Genomic DNA, 21,891 nt, shown 5'->3' with positions numbered 1-21,891 from the left:
GCATTGTTTATAGATTATAGCAGAACCAGAGGTGTGCCTGTTCCTAGCCTAGGTCTCAAGAGGCCTTACTTCTGCACTTTCTTGGAACCCTGATACCACCATAACAAGCCTGTGCTATCCTGCTGAAAGAATAGAGTCCATGTGGCCATCCTAGACCAGTCAGTCTCCAGCCAACCCACAGCTGACCACAGATTACAGAAGTGAGCATGGGCAAGGCCAGAAGAAACACCTACCTGAGCTTAGCACAGATTGCCAGCCCACAGTATTGTGAGCTAAATAAATGATTGTCATTTTAAGTCACTAATTATTGGGATTGTTTGTTATGCAGCAAAAGCTAACTAATACACTAGTCTTATAATTTACAGTAAGTTTTAAACAAATGGCAGTATTGCTAGAATTAATACATCAGCCAATGTCTATTTGGGAATCTCTGCTCCACTTAAAGAATCACTTTGAAAGTACTGTATTAAGTACTTTCTGTATTAAGTTTTCCTACCCATTACCCTCAGAGTAAGTAGTTGAGGATATTTGGGCATTAGTATCAATGGAGTAGAAAGAAAAGAAAACTAGAGAGTCTGGAGCTATGTAGGTAATGTCTATCTCAAGATGGTGAGCCACACCATTCCCCCTTCAACCCATATTGCTTCTGACACACAGGCTTCTTCGGTTTCTTGAACAAGGCAAGTTCTTTTCTCTCTTGGGGCCATTATCCTCAGTGTTCCTTCTGCTTGGATTGTTCTGTCTCAACTTTTCAACACCTACACCTTCTTATTCATAAAGACTGAACTCTAAACATTATTCACCAATATCCATATCACAAGTAGCCACACAACTACTCTCCTCAAAAGTTATTCTATCACAGTGATAATTTAATAGAAATACATGAGGTACATATTTAATTTTAAATATTTTAGTAGCCATATTTTAAAATGTAAACAGTGAAATTAATTTAAATGATATATTTTACTTATTCAAAATATCCAGAATATTATCATTTTAATACATAATTAATATAAAAAATTAGTAAGTCTCATGACTGCAGAAGACCTGTACACTGTTGTTCATACCAGCTTTATTTATAGTAGTCAAAAATTAGAAACAACCAAACTATGTCTCAGTAGGTAAATGGTTAAACAGACTGTGGTAAACCATGGAATACTACTCAGCAATAAAAAGGAGCAAGCTGTTGGTACACAAAACAACATGGTGGATCTCAAGGGCATTATGCTGCATGCAAAAAAAGCCAATCTCAAATGGTCATACCCCCTGTGATGCCATTTATATAACAGTCTCAAAATTACAAATTTATGGAAATAGAAAACAGATTAGCGGTTGCCAGAGCTGAGGAAGTGGGAAGGGTAACAAGAGGGAGCTCTTTGTGGTGATGAAACAGTTTTGCATCTTGATTATGCTGGAGGTTACATGAATCTACACATGTGATAAAATGGTGTAGTACCAAATGCGCACACTCTACCAATGTCAAATTCCTGGTTTTGATATCATACTATGATCATGTAAGATGTAAGTATGGGGAAAAACTGGAGGAAGTATACGTGCGACCTCCTGTAAATCTATAATATCTCAAAGTAAAAAGTACAGACACACACACACACACATATGTATATGAAATATTTTACATTCTTTTTTATAACAAGTGTTTACAATTTGGGTTGTGATGTATACTTCAATCTCAGCTTAGACTAGCCCCATTTCTGTGACTCTGTAGTCATATGTTACTATATCAAATAGCACAGCTGTATCACATGATCTTATTTTGTTAATTTCATAGAACTTTTTATACCCTATCATGTTTTATTTCTTTCCTTTGTAATCATAATAGCTAACAATTATTGAATGCCCATTCTGTGCCAGGCAGTGTTTTATGTGCTTGACAGACATTAACTCATTAAATATCCACAACAACCCTTTGACATAGATATTAATTACTAGGTGCATTTATTTTTATTTTTTATTTTTATTTTTATTTTTTTAAAGTACTTGTTTATTTATTTATTTATGGCTGTGTTGGGTCTTCGTTTCTGTGCGAGGGTTTTCTCTAGTTGTGGCAAGCGGGGGCCACTCTTCATCGCGGTGCGCGGGCCTCTCACTATCGCGGCCTCTCTTGTTGCAGAGCACAGGCTCCAGACGCGCAGGCTCAGTAATTGTGGCTCACGGGCCTAGTTGCTCCACGGCATGTGGGATCTTCCCAGACTAGGGCTCGAACCCGTGTCCCCTGCATTGGCAGGCAGATTCTCAACCACTGCGCCACCAGGGAAGCCCCTATTTTTTATTTTTTTAACATCTTTATTGGAGTATAATTGCTTTACAATGGTGTGTTAGTTTCTGCTTTATAACAAAGTGAATCAGTTACACATATACATTTGTCCCCATATCTCTTCCCTCTTGCGTCTCCCTCCCTCCTACCCTCCCTCTCCCACCCCTCTAGGTGGTCACAAAGCACCGAGCTGATCTCCCTGTGCTATGCAGCTGCTTCCCACTAGCTATCTATTTTACGTTTGGTAGTGTATATATGTCCATGCCACTCTACTAGGTGCATTTATTGATGAGAAAATTGAGGCATGAAGAGATTAAGTAATTTGCCCCAATAAGTGTCAGAGCTAGGATTCAATCTCCAGATGTCACTATACCTGTGTCTTTCTCTCCCACTAGAAAATCTCTCACCTCTACTCCATAAGGTCTTGTCCTCCCCATTCCTGCTTTGTCTATAGTTAAGTGATTAGAAATATTTTTGAAGAAGTGATAAAAACTTATGAGGAAAAAGTTTGAGAGACCTGGGTTCTTTTCCCCACTCTGCCAATGGCAACTGCATGTTTAAGTTGGGTTCCTTAGAAGCAGAGCCTGAGACAGGGATTCAGATGTATGCCTGTCACACACTGCCAGTCTCACCCTCTGGGCTACCAGTGTGGTTAAACTACAAATTGTCTTTAGAGAGGTAAATATTTTTGTCCCAGTGACCACTCATTCAACAAATATTTATTGAGCGCCTACTACGTCCCAGGCACAGATAAGATGGAAATCAGCTGATGGAGTTTATGGGGTACTAAGGAAGACCAGCTTTGCTTTCTGACAATGTTGGCAGGAGAGGAAAATCAGCCAGGTTTCTGAAAACCACCTTGCCAGCATCTTAAAAATTTTAAACATACTTGCTGTTATAGGTTGAATTGTCTGTATCCCCCATCCTCCCACATGCCAAATTCATATGTTGAGGTTCTAACTGCCAATACCTGTGTAACTGTGTTTGAAGATGGAGTCTATAAAGAGGTAATTAAGTTAAAATTAGATCATTAGTGTGGGCCTTAATCCATATGACTGGCATCCTTATAAGAAGAGGAAATTAGGACACAGATGGGTACAGAGGGGAGACCACAGGAAGACACAGGGAGAAGACGGCTGTCTACAAGCCACGGAGAAAGGCCTCAGAAGAAACTAACCCTACAGACACCTTGATCTCAGATATCCACCCTTCAGAACTGTGAGAAAATAAATTCCTGTTGTTTAAGCCACCCAGTTTGTGGTACTTTATATGGCAGCCCTAGGAAATGGATACATATGCCTTTAGTCCCATCATTTCTATATCTGATGTTCTGTGCTGCAGAACTGCTCGTATTTATGCAGAATGATACATACACCAGGATTCTCACCAGAATGTTGTTTTTAAGAACCAAAAAAAAAAAAAAAAAAACCCTCTTAAATGTTAATCAATAAAGGAATCAATAGATGAATTATAATATATTCCACTTTATAAAATGCTATGATGTCTTAAAGACAAGTACTGATATGTGTGCTACTATGGAAAGATAGCCAAGGTTTTCTTTTTTTTTTTTTTTTTTAAACATAACAGCCAAATTATGTTAAATGACACAAAAAGCAAATCCCACGACAGTGTGCATAGTGTGGTCGTGTTTATGTATGAAAATTCAGGTTGTGTGCAGGGATGGCAGAAACAAGCAACAAAAGGTTCATGTTTGGGATTTTGTGGTGGGAAAGTGTATGGCAGTTGACTTTTAGCTTTTATTCTGTATGCTTCTTTATTGTTTGAATGGTCCACACCAAGTTGTGTATTACTCATGCATTACTTCTGTAATTTGGAATAAGCACAATAGTTATATAAGGAGCTATGGAGAACATAAGAAGAAAGGGATTCTGGGGTTCAAGAATGGCAGGAAAGAAGACTTAGGGTGATGTGGGAGGCTGGGGCAGGGGAAGGCAGATGTTGGAGGGTCAGGGGGCCTTTAAGTTAATGGAGGTGACTAAGGATAGTAAGGCTTAATGAAGGGGAGAGGGATGTAGGCAGTTAGAGAGCTATGCAAGGGGTAGACCTAGGGAGCCCAGTGAGTTTGGTTTTGTTTTTAAGGTCAATGAGAAGTCATAGAAAAAGCTTAGGAAAGAGAGAGCATGATGCAATCAGATTTACATTTTAGAAACTTGGTCTGCCTGCAAGGTGGAGGGCTGCTTGGAAGGGGGCAAGTAAATAAATAGGGAGATTATTCAAAAGGGCCCAGTGCAATCACAAGTGTCCTTAAAAGTAGAAGAGCAAGGCAGAAGAGAGAGTTGGGCAGAGCCATGTACGAGGAAGAACAGTCAGAGAAAAATGTACTATTGCTGGCTTTGAATATGGAGGAAGGTTTTAAGAGTCAAGGAACACAGGTGGCCTCCAGAAGCTGAAAAAGGCAAGGAAATGGCTTCCCCCTTAGAGCCTCCAGAAAGGGACACAGCTCTGCTGACACCTTGATTTTCGCCTGGTGAGACCCATTTCATACTTTTGACCTCTAGAATTCTAGGATAATGAATTTACCTAAGTTAGAGGTAATTGTTACAGCAGCAGTAGAAAACTAATATTGGGAATTCTGAGAGATGTACAGATGTAGTGGACATCTGGGGAGTAGAATGGACAGGAACTGGTGGTGATTGGATGTGCAGGATGGGAGAGAAGGGAAGGTCAAAGTGGATTCCCAGAATTGTCTTCAACAATTCCATACAACATGGTACTGTATATATACTAGGATTGGTATATCTAGAGGAGGAACAGGTTGAACAAGTAGGAAAATTGTGACTTATGTTTTGGAGATGCTGGGTTTCAAGAGTGGGATGTATCGTAGAGTAGATTTGGATGCATAAATCTGGAGCTTAGGAAAGGAGTCTGGGCTACGTCTCTATATGTGTGGTTATTGGCATAAGGAAGAAGAAACATGTGGTATAGGATGAGACCATAGTGAAATAATAGCTTTTGACTATAACATTTAACACATTTTTTTCTGCATTTTTTTGGAGTGTATACTCTGTTGATGCTATTCTACAAAGCATAATTTTCTTCTTGCTCCTATTTTAACATTATGTTATCACTCTGGACAGTGTGAAAATGATTAGAATTTAAATGTTTTCCTCAAAGCATGCCTTTCATCCATCCTGGGTGTTGGGTGGCAGACAATATGAGTTGGAAGAATTGAAGCCAGAATGGAGAGTTGCGTTAGATTAGAGTGGTCTTGCAATGTGGATGGTCTAAACAATGTGGAGTTGGATAAATGGATATGATCAATCAAACTACAGTCACAGATTCCAGAATCAGGACAGAATCAGAAAGCTTAGATGAGAAGAAGCCAGCAGATACATTAGATCCAAACAACTTTATCAGTGGGAGGTATCCGAGAGATTCCCATAGTAGAGAAGGACAAAGAAGAAGCAAGGAGTCAGGTTTGGAGGCTGAGTTCAAATCCAAAGGATAAAAATTGGAAGCCAGAGTCAGATGCTTCCAAGGAGGTCGAGAAGGCAGTTGTAGTTGGATTAGGTAGCAAATCAGAAGAGCACACAGAGCAGGGTGCATCTGGATCACGAGTGTCTGTATAAATACAAGTGGGGGGCTTCCCTGGTGGCACAGTGGTTGACACTCTGCCTGCTAATGCAGGGGACACGGGTTCGAGCCCTGGTCTGGGAGGATCCCGCATGCCGCGGAGCAACTGGGCCCGTGAGCCAGAATTACTGAGCCTGCACGTCTGGAGCCTGTGCTCCGCAACAGGAGAGGCCGTGATGGTGAGGGGCCTGCGCACCGCGATGAAGAGTGGCCCCCGCTCACCGCAGCTAGAGAAAGCCCTCGCACAGAAACGAAGACCCAACACAGCCACAAATAAATAAATTAAAAAAAAAAAAAAAGCCACCTCAAAAAATAAATAAATAAATAAATAAATAAATAAATAAATAAATAAATAAATAAATACAAGTGGGGACCAAGTAAAGAATAATCCTTTTGTTGACCCAACATGCTTTGAAGCAGTTTTTCTGGAATGGGAAGTACCCCATGGAACAGTGGCTGCCCCGTGGGTGATGTCCAGGGGACACACTGCAGTAAAAGAATCCGAGGAAAGGAAACCATATCACTTACACCGTTTTGGACATGATAATTTGGACATGATAAACACAATAATTTTTCTTAGGAAACAACTTTATTTTTAGATGATATTATAGATCCATCCCAAGTTTTTAATATTTTCCTCTGAACCCCAAATTATATCCATGTTATATTTTACCTAAAAGCAACTTAACTAAAAGCCTGGTGAATCCTTTGTTCCCAAATCTGAGGCTGTGCCAAATGCGTATCTGAGCAATGGTCTCTCGACAAGGGCATGGTGTGGCTGCTCTCATCCTCTCTGCAGAGGAGTTTCTCAAATAGCCATTTTTCTTCAACCAACGATAGGCAGGTCATTAACCCTAAATTATCTGAACACAGGTAGGTATTTCAGAAGTACTTAAATATCCATTACTGCATTTACCAAGTTCCTCAAAAGGGATCTGAGTCTAAGAGAAGAAAAATCTTTTCATGAGGGGGTCAATGAGAAAAGAATCATCCCTGAGATGTATGTTAAAGACACCATCGTTTAATTCTGTGGTTTTCCTCTAAGCAGCCAGCTGTCTGTCTAGCTGAAAACCTTAATAGTCCAGTAGTTACACTGAGTCCTCACTTCAGCTGTAGGGCCTGCAAGCACAGACTAAGCAGTTGTCAGTGCCAAAGGTTAGACCAATACAGTTTTGATGGGGAGAGAGGATAAGAACAAAAAGATTGTCTAATAGATTGGCCCCAGCTCATCTCACCTCTCTGCCACACCCCATCTTCAATGTGTTCCCTCTGTGCTAACTACTTTCCCCCGTACAGGCCAAAGCTCCTGGGACATGTCCATACCATTATTTATTATTATTATTATTATTGTAAAATATACATAATATAAATTTGACCATTTTAACCATCCTTAAGTGTACAGTTCAGTGGCATTCAGTCCATGCACACTGTTGTGCAACCATCACCACCATCCATCTTCAGAAGCTTTTCATCTTCCCAAACTGAAACTCTATACCCATTAAACAATAAGTCCTCATTCTCCCCTCTTCCCAGCCCCTGGCAACACAATTCTACTCCATGTCCCTATGAATTTGACTACTTTAGGTACCTCATATAAGTAGAATCATATTTGTCCTTCTGGGTCTGGCTTATTTCACTTAGTGTAATAGCTTTGAGGTTCATCCACACTGTTGCCTGTGTCTCAAATATTTTTTAATAATTTTGAATACAATAGCAAAATAATACCTTGTGAATTTTTATACTCTGGCCCAAACTCCATTCAAAGCCCTTTATGAGCATGTCAACATTTTGAAAACTAGAGGTATTTCCTAACAGTATAACACTATTCTTACTGATTATTCCAACTGTTCATATTAATAAAGAATGGAAGAAGTAGTAAAAAAATATAAAATTACCAGGCATATATATATATATATATATATATATATATATATATAAAACAAATTATACTTTGAGCAAGAAAGTTGAAAATAGAATTTGTAGTCCTGAAATGGACTTTTTAAAAAAAGATTTATTTATTACTTATTTAATTTATTTTTGGCTGAGCTGGGTCTTAGTTGCAGCACGCCTGATCTTTGTTGAGGCACGCGGAATCTTTCGTTGCAGCGTGCGGGCTCTTTGTTGCATTGCGCGGGCTTCTCTCTAGTTGTGGCGTGTGGGTTTTCTCTCTCTAGTTGTGGCACACGGGCTCCAGGGTGCGTGGGCTCTGTAGTTGGCTGCACGTGGGCTCTCTAGTTGAGACATGCAAGATCAGTAGTTGTGGCATGCAGGCTTAGTTGCTCCACGGCATGTGGGATCTTAGTTCCCTGACCAGGGATTGAACCTGTGTCCCCTGCATTGTAAGGTGGATTCTTTACCACTGGACCACCAGGGAAGTCCCCTGAAACAGACTTGTTGAGCCAAAAATATTCAGGAGAATAAAAAGTGTTAGTGGCCAGTAGTCATGTGTTTTCTAGGCCAGTAGGCATGCTTGCAGTCAAGTATAGTTTTAAAATCTACCTGCAAGGTTACTTCATTTTCTACATAAACAAGAAGAATGTTCTTATAAGCTCTCCCATACATGCTTGTGATGGTTAATATTATGTGTCAATTTGACTGGGCCAAGGGATGTCCAGATAGTTGGTATATATTATTTCTGGATATGTTTCTGGAAGAGATTAGCATTCAAATTGGTGAACTGAATAAGGCAGATGACCCTCCCCAATGTGGGTGAGCATCGTCCAATTTCTTGAGGGCCCAAATGAGCAAAAAGACAAAGAAAGGGTGAGTTTACTCTCTTCCTGCTTGAGCTGAGACTTCCATCTTCTCCTGCCCTTGGACCTTGGCGCTCCTGGTTCTTGTGATTTCAGACTCAGACTGGGACCTACACTACCAGCTTCTGATTCTCCAGGCTATGGACATGGACTGAATTACACCGATAGCTTTCCTGGTTCACCAGCTTGCAGACAGCAGATCATTGGGCATCTTGGCCAACATAACCACATTAGCCAATTCCTATAATAAATTCCCTCTTATATACATCTGTAATACATAAATCCTATTGGTTCTGTTTCTCAGGAGAACTCTGACTAATACAATGCTTATTTCATAAGCTGAGGACCTATGAGCTAAGAGACATTTTAGAGAGGCTAGAAATAGGGGGCATTAGTTTATGTCTATCTGTTATATGTGGTTTCTTGAAATGTCTCCACCTGCTCATCCAGTTGTAAATGTGCAATTCAACAATCAAAGGAAATATTTCTTTCCTAAGCTACATGCCACTTTCAGTGAATATGGCTACCAAAGAATTAGGTAGGTCTTGCCAATATTCAAAACCTTTAATGTAGAGCAATAGAAATAAGGGTAAAAGGGCCTAAGATTAGAAATCTACTCAGTATTCAAACACCTTACTGAACACTCATTCTGTATGAACTGCCAGTTCTCAGGCAAGATGAGAATTTAAACTGACTGGCGCCATTGGGAAGACCAAGTTGTCATCTGATGTGTTTCCCAAGAGATAGCAGCTTCTTGTATCATTTGTGAATGGCTACTCTAGATATAATTTCAAAATGATGGTTGCTAGCCCCCTTTTTACTCTGCTACTCATGTAAATCAATCTTTCCTTCTGAATGTTAACCCAAAGGATGAATTTTTTAAGTTCTATTTCAGTATATTCTGGTACATGCTAACTTTAACAAGTTTTTTTTTTTTTTTTAAATCCACTTTTGTTGTTGTTGGCCGCACTGCGTGGCTTCCGGGATCTCAGTTCCCCAACCAGGGATTGAACCCAGGCCACGACAATGAAAGCCCGAAATCCTAACCACTAGGCCACCAGGGAACTCCCCCTTAACAAATGTTTCTTTTGAGTTGATTTTAAAATATTTTAGAAAATAAATATACCACACATGGTTTACCAAAAAAAAAAGTTAAAAAATCCAGTGGTTTCCTAATTCACCCTATGATAACTCCAAGTTCTGTTTCCCCAGAGGCCACCATGACATTCCTTCGGTTCTGGCAATTTTTTTTTTTTTCAGTTTTTTACGTCTAACCAAAAATATGTGTATGCAGTTATATCAATACTAGGCATCTCCATCCTTTTATTTTCTGTTATGGTAGATAGAATTTAACTTTATCATACCATCTGCCCAGTGATTGAAAGCACGTACTTTGAGATTCTGAGTCTCCAGCTTTGCCAGTTTCTTACCTCTGAGCTTCTGTTTTTCCTTCTATAAAATGGAGGTATGATAATAACACCTCTTGTGCCAAAGGAGTTAACATAGCAGGCCTGAGGCTGCGTTTCTTAGAGAAACCTATTTGCAAGTTTGGCCCTTGGCTGGCATCTGGGAACTTGGATTATAGGAGGGTTCCCACTGTTCCCTGGTAAGAATGGCTCACTGTGACTAAACTGTTTATTCAAACAATATGGTCTAAGCTGAACCCATGTTTCCTTCTGGAATCTGAAGTTTTGACACAGACCAGGCAGAGGTGTCTATGTGATAGGCACCGAATAAAATCCTCAGGCACTGAGACTTTCACAAGCTTCCATGATAGACAACATTTCACATATGTTGTCACAGCTTAGTGCTAGAGGAATTAGTCACATCCTGTGTGAATCCGCTGGGAGAGGACCCCTGGAAGCTTACGCCTGGGTCCCTCTAGACTTGGCCCTTGTGCCTTTTCCCTTTGCTGATTTTGCTTTGTATCCTTTTACTGTAATAAATCACAGCTGTGAGTATAACTCTATGCTGAGTCCTGTGAGTTTTCCTAACAAATCAAACCTAGGGGTGGTCTTGGGGACCCCCACCATAGGGTTATTGTGAGTTTTAAGTGAGATCAAGCACCTTGAACATTTAGCACTTTGCCACGTACAGACTAAGCGTGGGCTCATCAAAGAGAAGAAACCATTTACCAAGCAGGTCTGGATTTAAGGAGGGTTCCCTACCGTGTGTCTTTCACCTGAGTGTGAGATTCCTCATTGCTGTCAGAGGAATGGCCATTACTCATGGAACACCACTATACATCTTAGAGATTCCCTCTCTGCTTTTTGTCAAGTGTGAGCTTCACAGGAACATGACTTTAGGATTTAGAACTTCTTCATCTTCTTTTTAAGTTGTTTCCTCTTTAACTCAAACTTATTAGACAGCTAGAACTGTATATATATTACCATTTAAATTACAGTTGTATAGTATCACACAATGAAATGTAGGCAAATTAATTCAGCTGTGGGTTTCCTCTCCACAACTGTCTTATTTTAAAACAAGAATGGTATTAGTTCATTGATATTTTCTTTTTTTATATTCTCACTTGAATGGCATAGCAACCACTGAGAAATTCACAGTCAGGAAGGGAATAGTAAGACATTTCTATTCTGGTTCTAAATATATTTGATCCAACATTCTCAGTGCTTGTTCAGGTATGAATACATGCAAAAGAACTCTTCTCAAATGATTTTTTTAAAACAATTGCCCCCTTGTTTTAAAAAATTGATCATAAAGTTTATTAAAATGTCAAGTGGATTCAGCCAATGCATGACCAGATTATATTTTCAAAAAAAATTTTTTTTTGGCCGCTCTGCACTGCATGTGGGATCTTAGTTCCCCGACCAGGGATTGAACCCACGCCCCCTGCAATGGAAGCACAGAGTCTTAACCACTGGACCACCAGGGAAGTCCCTCAAATATTTTTTATTTTCACAAAATAATACTGAGATATGGTGTATAGAGTCACTTACTTATTTGGCATAATTTCCTGTCCACTGAAAACCTTCTAGACCCTTGACAAACCAGACGACAAGATCACAATGGAGACTCCTCTGAGTGGACACAATTGTATAACATTTAATATAGTTACCCAGATTGGGCATTGTTACTTGAGACTTTGAATCAGCTAAAATAGAGAAAAATGATGGGCATCTGAAGATGCAAGGTATGGGATGATCATCAGTTAGCTTTTTCTGTGCAACAATCTACTCCAAAATGTAATGGCTTAAAGCAATAGCCATTTTATTTGTGTCCTGATTCTATAGGTTGGCACTTTGGGTCCAGCTCAGCTGGGTTTTTTTCTGCTGGCTTTGACTGGGCTCGCTAGTGGACAGCTGTTGGTCAGCTAGGCACCTCTGTTTCCAGGGCCGGTTGTTGCCTAGGCTGATGAGTGACTGGGCTGCATGGTCTGTCATTCCCTAACAAGATGGTCTGGCCTTGTTCTCATGCTGGCTGCCGGTTCCAAGAGCAGCATGGAGGCAAGCCCCAGTGGGCAAGCACATTTCATGCTTGTGTCAGGGTTTCTATTGTCGCTTTGTAGATTACATATCCTGGTCCAGAGTCAGTGCGGGAGGCACCCACCCAAGGGCTTGGATACTGGGAGGCATGAAACACCAGGGGCCATTCCTGTGACAGTCTACTACGGCTGGGCTCCTTTACTTCTTTATACTCTGGCTGAGATGTTCTCAAATGTTTAAAATCAATTGACATATTTATTAACCTAATTATAGTAAGGTACTTAAAGAATTTTTTTAAAATTATAATTATGTTTTTCCAAGAGAGATAACACACATCAAGGTATTTTTGAGCCCTTATCATCCTTCATTAGTTTTTCATTATCACCTTATGTGAGTTTTCTAAATTAGTCTGAAATAACAACCAGGATGGATGGGAAAATGGGTTTTAATAAATTCTGGGGAGTTAATGCTGTGAAGAGTCTGATCCCTGTCAGGAGAATATATCTGCAGTGCTGTGGTCTGAATGTGTCCCTCCAAAATTCATATGTTGAAATACTAATCCCCAAGGTGATGGCAATAGGAAGTGGGGCCTTTGATAGATGATCAGTTCATGAAGGTGGAACCCCGTGAATGGGATTAGTGCCCTTATAAGAAGAGACCAGAAAGATCTCCCTTGTCCCTTCCAACATGTGAAGTTACAACAAAAAGGCAGCCATCCAGAAAGCAGGTTCTAACCAGGCATGGAATCTGACAGCACCTTGATCTTGGACTTCCAGCCTCAAGAACTGTGAGAAATAAATTTATGTTGTTTATAAACCTCTTGGTCTCTGGTGTTTTGTTATAGCAGCCCAGACTAGCATCAGTAGAGGATGGAATAAGAGCTTTAGAAAACTAGAAGGAAAGGAGGAAGCCCCTGCTGGCCAAGCAGGGATAAATGGTTAAAAGAGAAAACAGAAGTTTTAATGGAGGATGAACGGGAGGGAGGGAGAGAAGAAGGAGGGAAAGAGGAAAGGAAGATATTAACATCTATGGAGCTCTGACCCCAGGTCCTCTTCCCTGAATGTTTTGTTCTGGGTGATTTTAATCTGTCAGCAAATATTTCTTGAGCCGTACCATATGCCAGGCGTTGGCAAACAGTAATAAACAAGCAGGCAGCATCCCACTCTCATGGATCTTATATTCTAGAAGGGAAGACAGACATTGGGCATACCGTTACACCCAATTAATTGATAGCAAGTGGATAAGTGCACTGAAAAATATGTATGGAGCTGTACAAGTATATATATAAAACCCACCTACTCAAGTCTGAGGGCTGAGATAAGGCTTTCCCAACAAAGCAACCTTGAAGCCAAAGCACCATCTTTTATAATACCTGCAGCAGGGGTGTCAGGATTCCCCAAATGATCATGATTGTCATGTTCACAGAAAATTCAGAATGAGAAAATCAGTTACCCAAGATCATGGTGAAGAGGTGGGATTCCAACCCAGGTTACCTTACATGTTTTCAATAAACGTAAAGCATAAAGTAACTATTTTACATTATTTTCTAGAGGTATCCCTGTCACAGGGTGTTTTAACTAGGTAAACTACATTGTTTCAAATAAGTAAAATACGTTGTACAAAATTCTAAATATTCCGTGAAAAGTGGCTTTTCCTCCCTGCCTTGTCCCCCTGACTCCCTTCTCTGCAGGCAACGCCAGTCAAGTTCCTGGTATATTCATCCAGAGGTATTTTTAATACTTGCAGCACTGACTTTGTGCCAGGTATGTTTCAAAGTGTTTTACAAATGTTTACTTGTTTAATCCTGTGGCAAATAGAATTATTAACTCCATTTTTCATGTTTACGCATATTTTTCCACACAAATGTTTTAGATTTTAAGTGCACACCACACTTTGAGATGCTTCTCCCTGTTTGCTAGTCAGCTTTTGCTTTGGTAATATCATGTAACAAACAAGTACAAAATCTTAGTGGCTTCATGACAAACATTTATATCATACTTGTAACTCAGCTGTGGATCAGTTGAGCTTGGCTCCAAACTGGAGGTCAGATTTGTGTCTGCTTCATGCATCTCTCCTTCCAGAATCTTGGCTGAGGGTGTATTGCCCACTAGAGAGATCTTCATGCCAAGTAGCAGGAGCATAAGAGGGAAGTGGAAACGTACAATACCTTCAGAAACCTCCACCCTGAATTGAAGGACGTTCTCTTCTACGCACAGTCCATTAGTCAAAGAGAGTCACATGGCCAAATCCAAACTCTATGGGTCAGGAAACTACATATGGCAAGTGCAAGGAGAGAACAAAAACTTTTGAATGAAGTTATCTAATCTACACACCCTAAAAATACAAATTCTATCTTTTGCTGCTGATATATAGAGGAAGAATTGAAAAGATAGAACTCTGAATGAATTACTAATTATCCTATGGTCTTCTGCTGATGACATATAAACAGCTCCCTGTTTCTGTTTGCATTTCTCAGGTTTTCCACCATGTTTGGAAAGAAAAAGAAAAAGATTGAAATATCTGGCCCATCCAACTTTGAACACAGGGTTCATACTGGGTTTGATCCACAAGAACAGAAATTTACCGGCCTTCCCCAGCAGTGGCACAGCCTGTTAGCAGACACGGCCAACAGGCCAAAGCCCATGGTAGACCCTTCGTGCATCACTCCCATCCAGCTGGCTCCCATGAAGGTATGGCGAGGATTCTGTCTTTAGTTGGCTTAAGAAGCATGCTCTCTCATTTGATGCAGTGCGCCATCTTTGCGGGCGAGCTATCAAATGTGTAAATCATATATTTGTTTTTAAATATCCACAGATTATCCACAATCATCTTCAATGGGTATAATGGTCACCACTTAATTTTCATGTAAATTGCAACACATAAAAAGGAACCTCAGCTTTCAGATGTGAGTTTTTTTTAATCAGACTCATACAATACAGTCACAAAATAGGAAATTTTTATTTCTACTTTTAATGGTGTTTGTTCTTTTTACTAAAGAATATTATCCACCCACTCTGGTAAATATTGGCAATAACCTCTGAGTAGACATTATGTTAGGCAGCTTTGTGTTGTTTTGCATTTGCCCTCAGAATGTCTAAACTTTTATATAAATAGTAATAACAGTTTTTAACAATAATAAATGATTTATGTATGTGTACACACATACATGCATGTGCGTATATATTTTATATATAAAATCAAGTATATATTTATAAGTATATATATATAAATTATATGTATATAGTCTTCATAGTCTAAGAGCTATTTCAAATAGAAGATGAAGCATTTGAGTCCTAGAATAGCCTATAATTTACCTTTAAAAAATGGCTAGTAGATTTTTAAAAGGAATGTTCATCAAAATAATTGCATTAAAGTGGAACTCAGACCCAATACATTTCAGATATGTCAAGAGACTACAAAGAAAGTCCAGCCTTTGCAGTTTCCTTCTGCACCTCAGAATGATAAGAATTCCCTGGGTCATTTCCCAAAAGCTCCCTATGGGAGTTAAACATCATTGAAGCTTATCATCATGTTATCCAATAGATTAGATTTATATTAGTAGGCATCTGAGCTACATAAACACCTTATTCTGTATTAACATGCATACTGAATACACTGAGTTTAAATGATACGTAAAACAATAGTGGATGCATTTTTAAAGGAGTAAAGAAGGAACCTATCTGGTAAATTACAAGAAATTCTTATAAGAGACCACCTGAGCTGAGTAAGTTGGAATTGTGATTCCATCATTTATGCATGGTCTTGGTCATTCTATTCTAGTATTGAACATGTGGGTCTCTTCTGCCCAAAGATTGATACAGAGTGTTCTAATCCTGCATCTTGTGAATTTCATGTTCTGATAAGATTTTGAAAGTTTTCAAGCCAGCTAAAATGTAAAATACTAAGGAGATAGATATTTGAGAAGATAAAACTTTAGGGACAAAAAGGAACCTCTTATTCTAAGCAGGTATTGATTGATATTTAATAGAAACTGATCAATTAACCAACTCAACTGGTTAATATTAGGCAGTATCTTACTACTGAACATGATTTTCTTCCGAAATAAAGACTAGTGCCTCACTAATGACTAAATAATAGGCTGGACCTTATCTAAAAAGAAGTTGAGATTGGAAAGAATTTACTTTTTAGTTTCATTATTTTTCACATATTCCAAGTTTTTATAAAACCCAGAAAACAGAAGACACAGTGTGCCCAGAAAAGTTATCTGCTATTGATCAACATGGCAAAGGAGAACTGCCCAAATGAAATAAGGACTATTTTTTTACCCTTGAGTATAATCATTTGATGAAGAACATTCTGGAAGAAAGCAGTTAAAGGCCCACGATGTGCTTTCTTATCAGGGAGTGTGGTTATTACAGGGTCAGGACAGAGTATCATTTATTTCACCATGGTTTTTCACTTGTCCAGGTCCTAGCAGGTCCTCGCTGGCAGTGAAGTAGGAATCTCCCATCTCAGTGATAATCCACCACGCTCAGTGGACATAGGACTTAAGAGAACCTTCTAGCTCATTTCTTCCATCTCCTGGATGGGCTGGCTCATTATCCTCTCAGACTTAATTTATGAGCCTCACTGATTGGAGCAAGATTTACTAACTGCTGAGCTCCTGAGCCCAGTGATTCTCTTACTCACATCATGGGTTTCCTAGCCCTGATGCCAAATGTGTGAGTATCCAGTCTGTATGAAATGTGAATGTTTGTTTTAGACACTTAAATGCTAACAGAAAGATGACTGGAAAATACATCTTGAGTATGCATCCAGTCCTGGATTTCTGCAAATTTCAGGCACAGTTTTACCTGCGAGAAAAAAATAAAAACAGACAAGGAGTGACAAAACAGGAGTCAGCTAGGTTGAATTTTCCCCAGAAAGAGCAGAGCTAATTAAATACTTTCTAACTGAAGGACCCCCAAGAAATCCATATTTCATACTCTCACCAAACTCCTTTAGATGGAGCCTTTCTTTCTCCAAATCCCATTAATGCAGTTGGTGCTGTCAGCACATATTGAATCGGGGTCCAAGAGGATCCTACTGACTGTACCAGCCTCTTGGAATAAGGAAAATAAAAGGTTGCAGGGGCCAAAGTATGCCATGAGGTTTGGATGATCTCACTCTTTGGAAATGACTTCTCTGTAGAAATCTTGCAAGTGACTTGAGAAGGACAAATTATAAACCATGCAGTATATATTGCAGAATTTGGAACAGTCTTTGAAATACGAAGCCATGAATGAATTGATAGAAAGGAATGAATAGGTAGAGTTGTGCAGATTTAAAGCCATTTTGGCAAAGTTTTTTTAAAGTTAAGTAGAATTGACAATTCTAATTTGGTCAATTTGTCCTTTGAAGCAGACAAAGGAAAATGAGAAAACAGATCATGACATAAAAGCAGTACTGGAAGAGGTGTACAGTGCCTTAGGTGGTGGCAAAATGCTAGTCCTTCAGGATTGGTCAGTAAGCTTCAGGCCAGCTGGTTCTGAATGGAAATTCACCATTGCAACCAATAGTCTCTTCTCTGATTGGTTAAAGAGCCATTCCTGTTCAAACCTTCTTTAAAGTACATGTCTCAATCGCCAGGACATACTCTTCTATGTAGATTCATTTAAGTCAGTGTCTCTCAAACTATAGTCCAACAGAATCACCTGGAAGGCTTGATAAACACAGATTGCTGGGCCCATTTCCAGAGTCTCTGATTGAACAGGGCTGGGATGGAGCCTAAGAATTTGCACTTCTAATAAGTTTCCAGGTGATGTTGATGCTGCTGGTCTGGGGACCATGCTTTGAAAACCCTGATTTAGCTAATTACAAAGGAATTTATTCACATAATATATCAATACACGTTTACACTGGCCAACATTTCCAAAATCTCAGAAACCAGGAGCCACAGGTTAGCTCCGATTTGTGTGAAAAGTTAAACTTCAGGTACCCAAGCCAAAGGTGTGTAGGCAAGGTGAGGGCGGGGTGGGGAGTGCTTTTTAAAACATAAAACATGTGGCAAATATCTTTGAGAAACTCCTTTCTATATGTAACATCATTTTGTCCACAAGAACGTCATAAGCAATGTTACCAAAATTCCTGCTGAATTAGATACATTTACATGAAGGACAGGTTGAATGGTCATGTTTGTTCTTGCCCAGTGGTTCTCAAACTTGGGCTTTCAGCAGAATCTCCTGAGGAGCTTATTAAAACCAAGATTCCTGGGCCCCACCCTAGAGATTCTGCTTCAGTAGTTCTGGGTGTGCCCCATGGTTTGCACGTCTAACACGCTCTCAGATGGTGCTGGTGCTACTGATGGGTGGAGGACAACTTTAAGAACCACTGTTTTAGGTGGACTGAAGCTTGAGCTTAGTGATCACCCTTTGTAACAGCCTAGAAATCATTTTAAAATGCTAAAAAAATATAAAGAGGATAATGTTAAAAAGCCTTTATATCACAACATTGTAAATCAACTATACTCCAATAAAAAATAAAAATAAAAAGAATAAATGGGGACTTCCCTGGTGGCACAGTGGTTAGGAATCTGCCTGACAATGCAGGGGACAAGGGTTCGAGCCCTGGTCTGGGAAGATCACACATGCTGTAGAGCAACTAAGCCCGTGTGCCATAATTGCTGACCCTGCGCTCTAGAGCCTGCGAGCCACAACTACTGAGCCCGCGTGCCACAACTACTGAAGCCCGCACACCTAGAGCCCTGCTCCTCAACAAGAGAAGCCACTGCAATGAGAAGCCCATGCACCGCAACGAAGAGTAGCCCCCGCCAAAAATAAATAAATAAATAAATAAATTTTAAAAAATAAATTAAAAAAAAAGGCCATTTAAAAAAGCCTTTATAGCTTCTCTTTAAAGTGAACAAATAGCATATCTTAATATTGCTTCAGATTTGTTTTTCATTTTCAAGTAAAACTATAGAAATTATAGTATTATTTGGCATATTTCAATTTTATTAAATGATGCCATACTGTATATAATATGCTCTAACTTGCTTTTTACTTAACGTTGTTTTAAGATAAACTCATTTTCTACAAATCAATATTAATTTATTTAAAAATTGTAGCTGTTTACAGCTTCTCCATTTCTCAATGAAGGGATATTGCCAAATATTTGCTATTTATAAATAATGTTGTCATGAATATCTTTGTTCTTGTCCCCTTGGGCACATGGTGAAACATTTTTTTGCAGCAGTTCTCAAACTTTGGTCCAGAACCCCTGAGGGTCCCTCAGACTGTCTCAGGGAGTGGAAGATAAAAACTATTTTCCTTATAATACTAAAGCATCATTTGCCATTTTCATTCTCATTCTCTCCCAAGTGTACAGTAGAGTTTCCTAAAATCTACATGGCGTGTGTTAATGTCATTGGTCTGATACCTAATGGATCTTGTGCTTTGTATTCTTGTGTTTCTCAGTTTGTTTCAAATGCAGTAAATATTGATAGATAAAACATAAACCAAAGTCTTTTGTGGTCCTCAATAATTATAAGAGGTTCTTGAGACCAAAAAGTTGTAGAACCATTGTCTTAGGGCTGACATCAAATTTGATTATCTGTGGCTTCTACAACTCGCTCCTCACATACTACCCAGGGTTTTTTTGTGTTTTCTTTTCTTCTTATTCTTTTTGTTGTTGTTGTTTTAATTGAAAATAGAGAGTAGTTTTCTCCAGTTGGCTAGTAATCTTCTGGGGTAAACAGCCATCTCACAGAATATTGAATGCAATATTTCATCCCTTTTAGTGTCATAGAATATAATTTCTCCAAGAACATGACTTCTCTGGTTTTGAAGTCATTTAAAATGCCTCCGTCCTAGAAAAAGGAACTGTCCTACACTGTTGGTGGGAATGTAAATTAGTACAGCCAATATGGAGATTCCTTAAAAAAATAAAAATAGAGCTAGCATAATAATCCTACTCCTGGGCATATATCCAGAGAAAACCATAATTCAAAAAGATACATGCACCCCAGTGTTCATTGCAGCACTATTTACAATAGCCAAGACATGGAAGCAACCTAAATGTCCATCGACAGATTAATGGGTAAAGAAGATATGGTACATAGATGTAATGGAATACTACTCAGCCATAAAAAAGAATGAAATAATGCCATTTTCAGCAACATAGATGGACCTAGAGATTACCATACTAAGTGAAGTAAGTCAGACAGAGAAAGGCAAATATCATATGATATCACTTATATATGGAATCTAAAAAAATGATAGAAGTGAACTTATTTACAAAACAGAAATAGACCCACAGACTTAGAAAAGAAACTTGTGGTTACCCAAGGGGAAAGGGGGGGCAGGGATAAATTAGGAGTTTGGGATTAACATATACACACTACTGTTTATAAAATAAGCAACAAGGACCTACTGTATAGCACAGGCTCAATATTTTGTAATAACCTATAAAGGGAAAAGAATCTGAAAAAGAATATATATCTGTATGTATAACTGAATCACTTTGCTGCACACTTGAAACTAACACAACATTGTAAAGCAACTATACTCCAATAAATATGTTTAAAAAAAAAAAAAGAACTCTTCTTAGAAATAGACATTCTGCATCTGTACCCAAAGTTTGGGAGCTGATTTAAAAATAACTTCAACCTACAGAAAAACTCTTTGGATTAAAAATAATAGCTGAAGTTTTAAGATGTTTTTATTGATAATTTTTGAAGTTCAGATTTGATCTTGAAATATGTAAAAAATAAACTTTTTTGTTTATTAAAAAATAAATTAATTAAATTATTTTAAAAATAATAAAGTAAAATGCCCCCATCCTTACCATCCCCTTTTCTAATGTAGCCTTCAAATCCTTTCTAACAATCTTCTTTTTTATCTTTTCAAGTTTGAAGGGTCACAGAGTCTAGCAAAGCACACTGGCTCTGCCTGGGTCTGTGTCCTCTCCGTGGTCTCTGATAGTTCATAATCTTCCGAAGCTGAGCTTCCCTCATCCTCATCTGCTCCTGACCATTGCATTAAAAACCACTCTACTCACACAAACAAGTAAAATCAGGAGAGGTAAATCCTCAGGTCCAGCTTCCCCATTCTTGAAGACTTGTACCATTGTTTTGTTTTCTCCCATGTCATAGTTTATGTTGAAGTGTCCTATTGAGGAATGAACCCATCTTAATTACTCTGTAATTCTCTATCTTTTCTCTCTTTTTGTGATTCACAACTTTGCATTCAGGATTTAGGTTTCCAGAGCCACATCATCCTTCTTAGCCCTGTCTCCATGGGATTCACACTCTCCTAGAATGTTTTTTGAAAATTGCCTTCCTAAAATACAGGACAGCTCTCTGACATTTTCTGGCATGATCTCCCTTTGAGCCAAGGTAACAGTTCCTCACAATGTTCCTTCTCATTTCCGCATCACTGATTTGCTTCTCCTCATTGGTCAGCATACAGTCTAGAGGGACTATTTCTTTTAGGGCCACCTCCACCTTCTGAGAGTTGTCATCAAGGAGTTCAAACTGTGTATCAGATGGTTGTCAGGCTCTTAACTGAATGAAACTTCCAGCAATTCCGAGAGCTGCCTCATCATGACTTTTCTGGCTCCCGTCCCTGTTTCGTGACTTGTAACATGGGAGCCTCACACTGACCTTCAGCTGGGATGAGTGGCTTCTGTCCTTTTATTTTCATCCCGATATTGTCCACTGGGTCCCCTCTTAAAGCTCATGGATCCCCCGTGATGTTCGTACCCTCTTAAGTCCATGTAGTTTGATCTACCCTTTCTTTTAGATCTGTTTCCACTAAAATATAATGTTGAGTGTGGAAACGTCTTTCTTACAGCATGAAATTCAATGCCCTGATGTTCACCCATTTAA

General features: G+C 39.1%; 1 protein-coding gene across 4 annotated transcripts in view; it reads left to right on the top strand.

The window, feature by feature from the left end:
* PAK5 (p21 (RAC1) activated kinase 5) overlaps positions 1–21,891 on the top strand; it is a 320,997-nt gene that overhangs the window by 204,842 nt on the left and 94,264 nt on the right. For all 4 annotated transcript variants that reach the window (XM_082359049.1, XM_082359051.1, XM_082359050.1 and 1 more), the window contains one exon: positions 14,542–14,755. In XM_082359049.1, coding sequence (XP_082215175.1) covers positions 14,552–14,755 — 204 coding nt within the window. In that variant the 5' untranslated portion in view covers positions 14,542–14,551. The remainder of the gene's footprint in view (positions 1–14,541; positions 14,756–21,891) is intronic.

The sequence above is a fragment of the Balaenoptera borealis genome (assembly GCF_965194805.1).
Source record: "Balaenoptera borealis genome assembly, chromosome: 16".
NCBI classification, from domain to species: Eukaryota; Metazoa; Chordata; class Mammalia; order Artiodactyla; family Balaenopteridae; genus Balaenoptera; species Balaenoptera borealis.
This window is presented reverse-complemented; position numbering and strand designations above follow the sequence as displayed.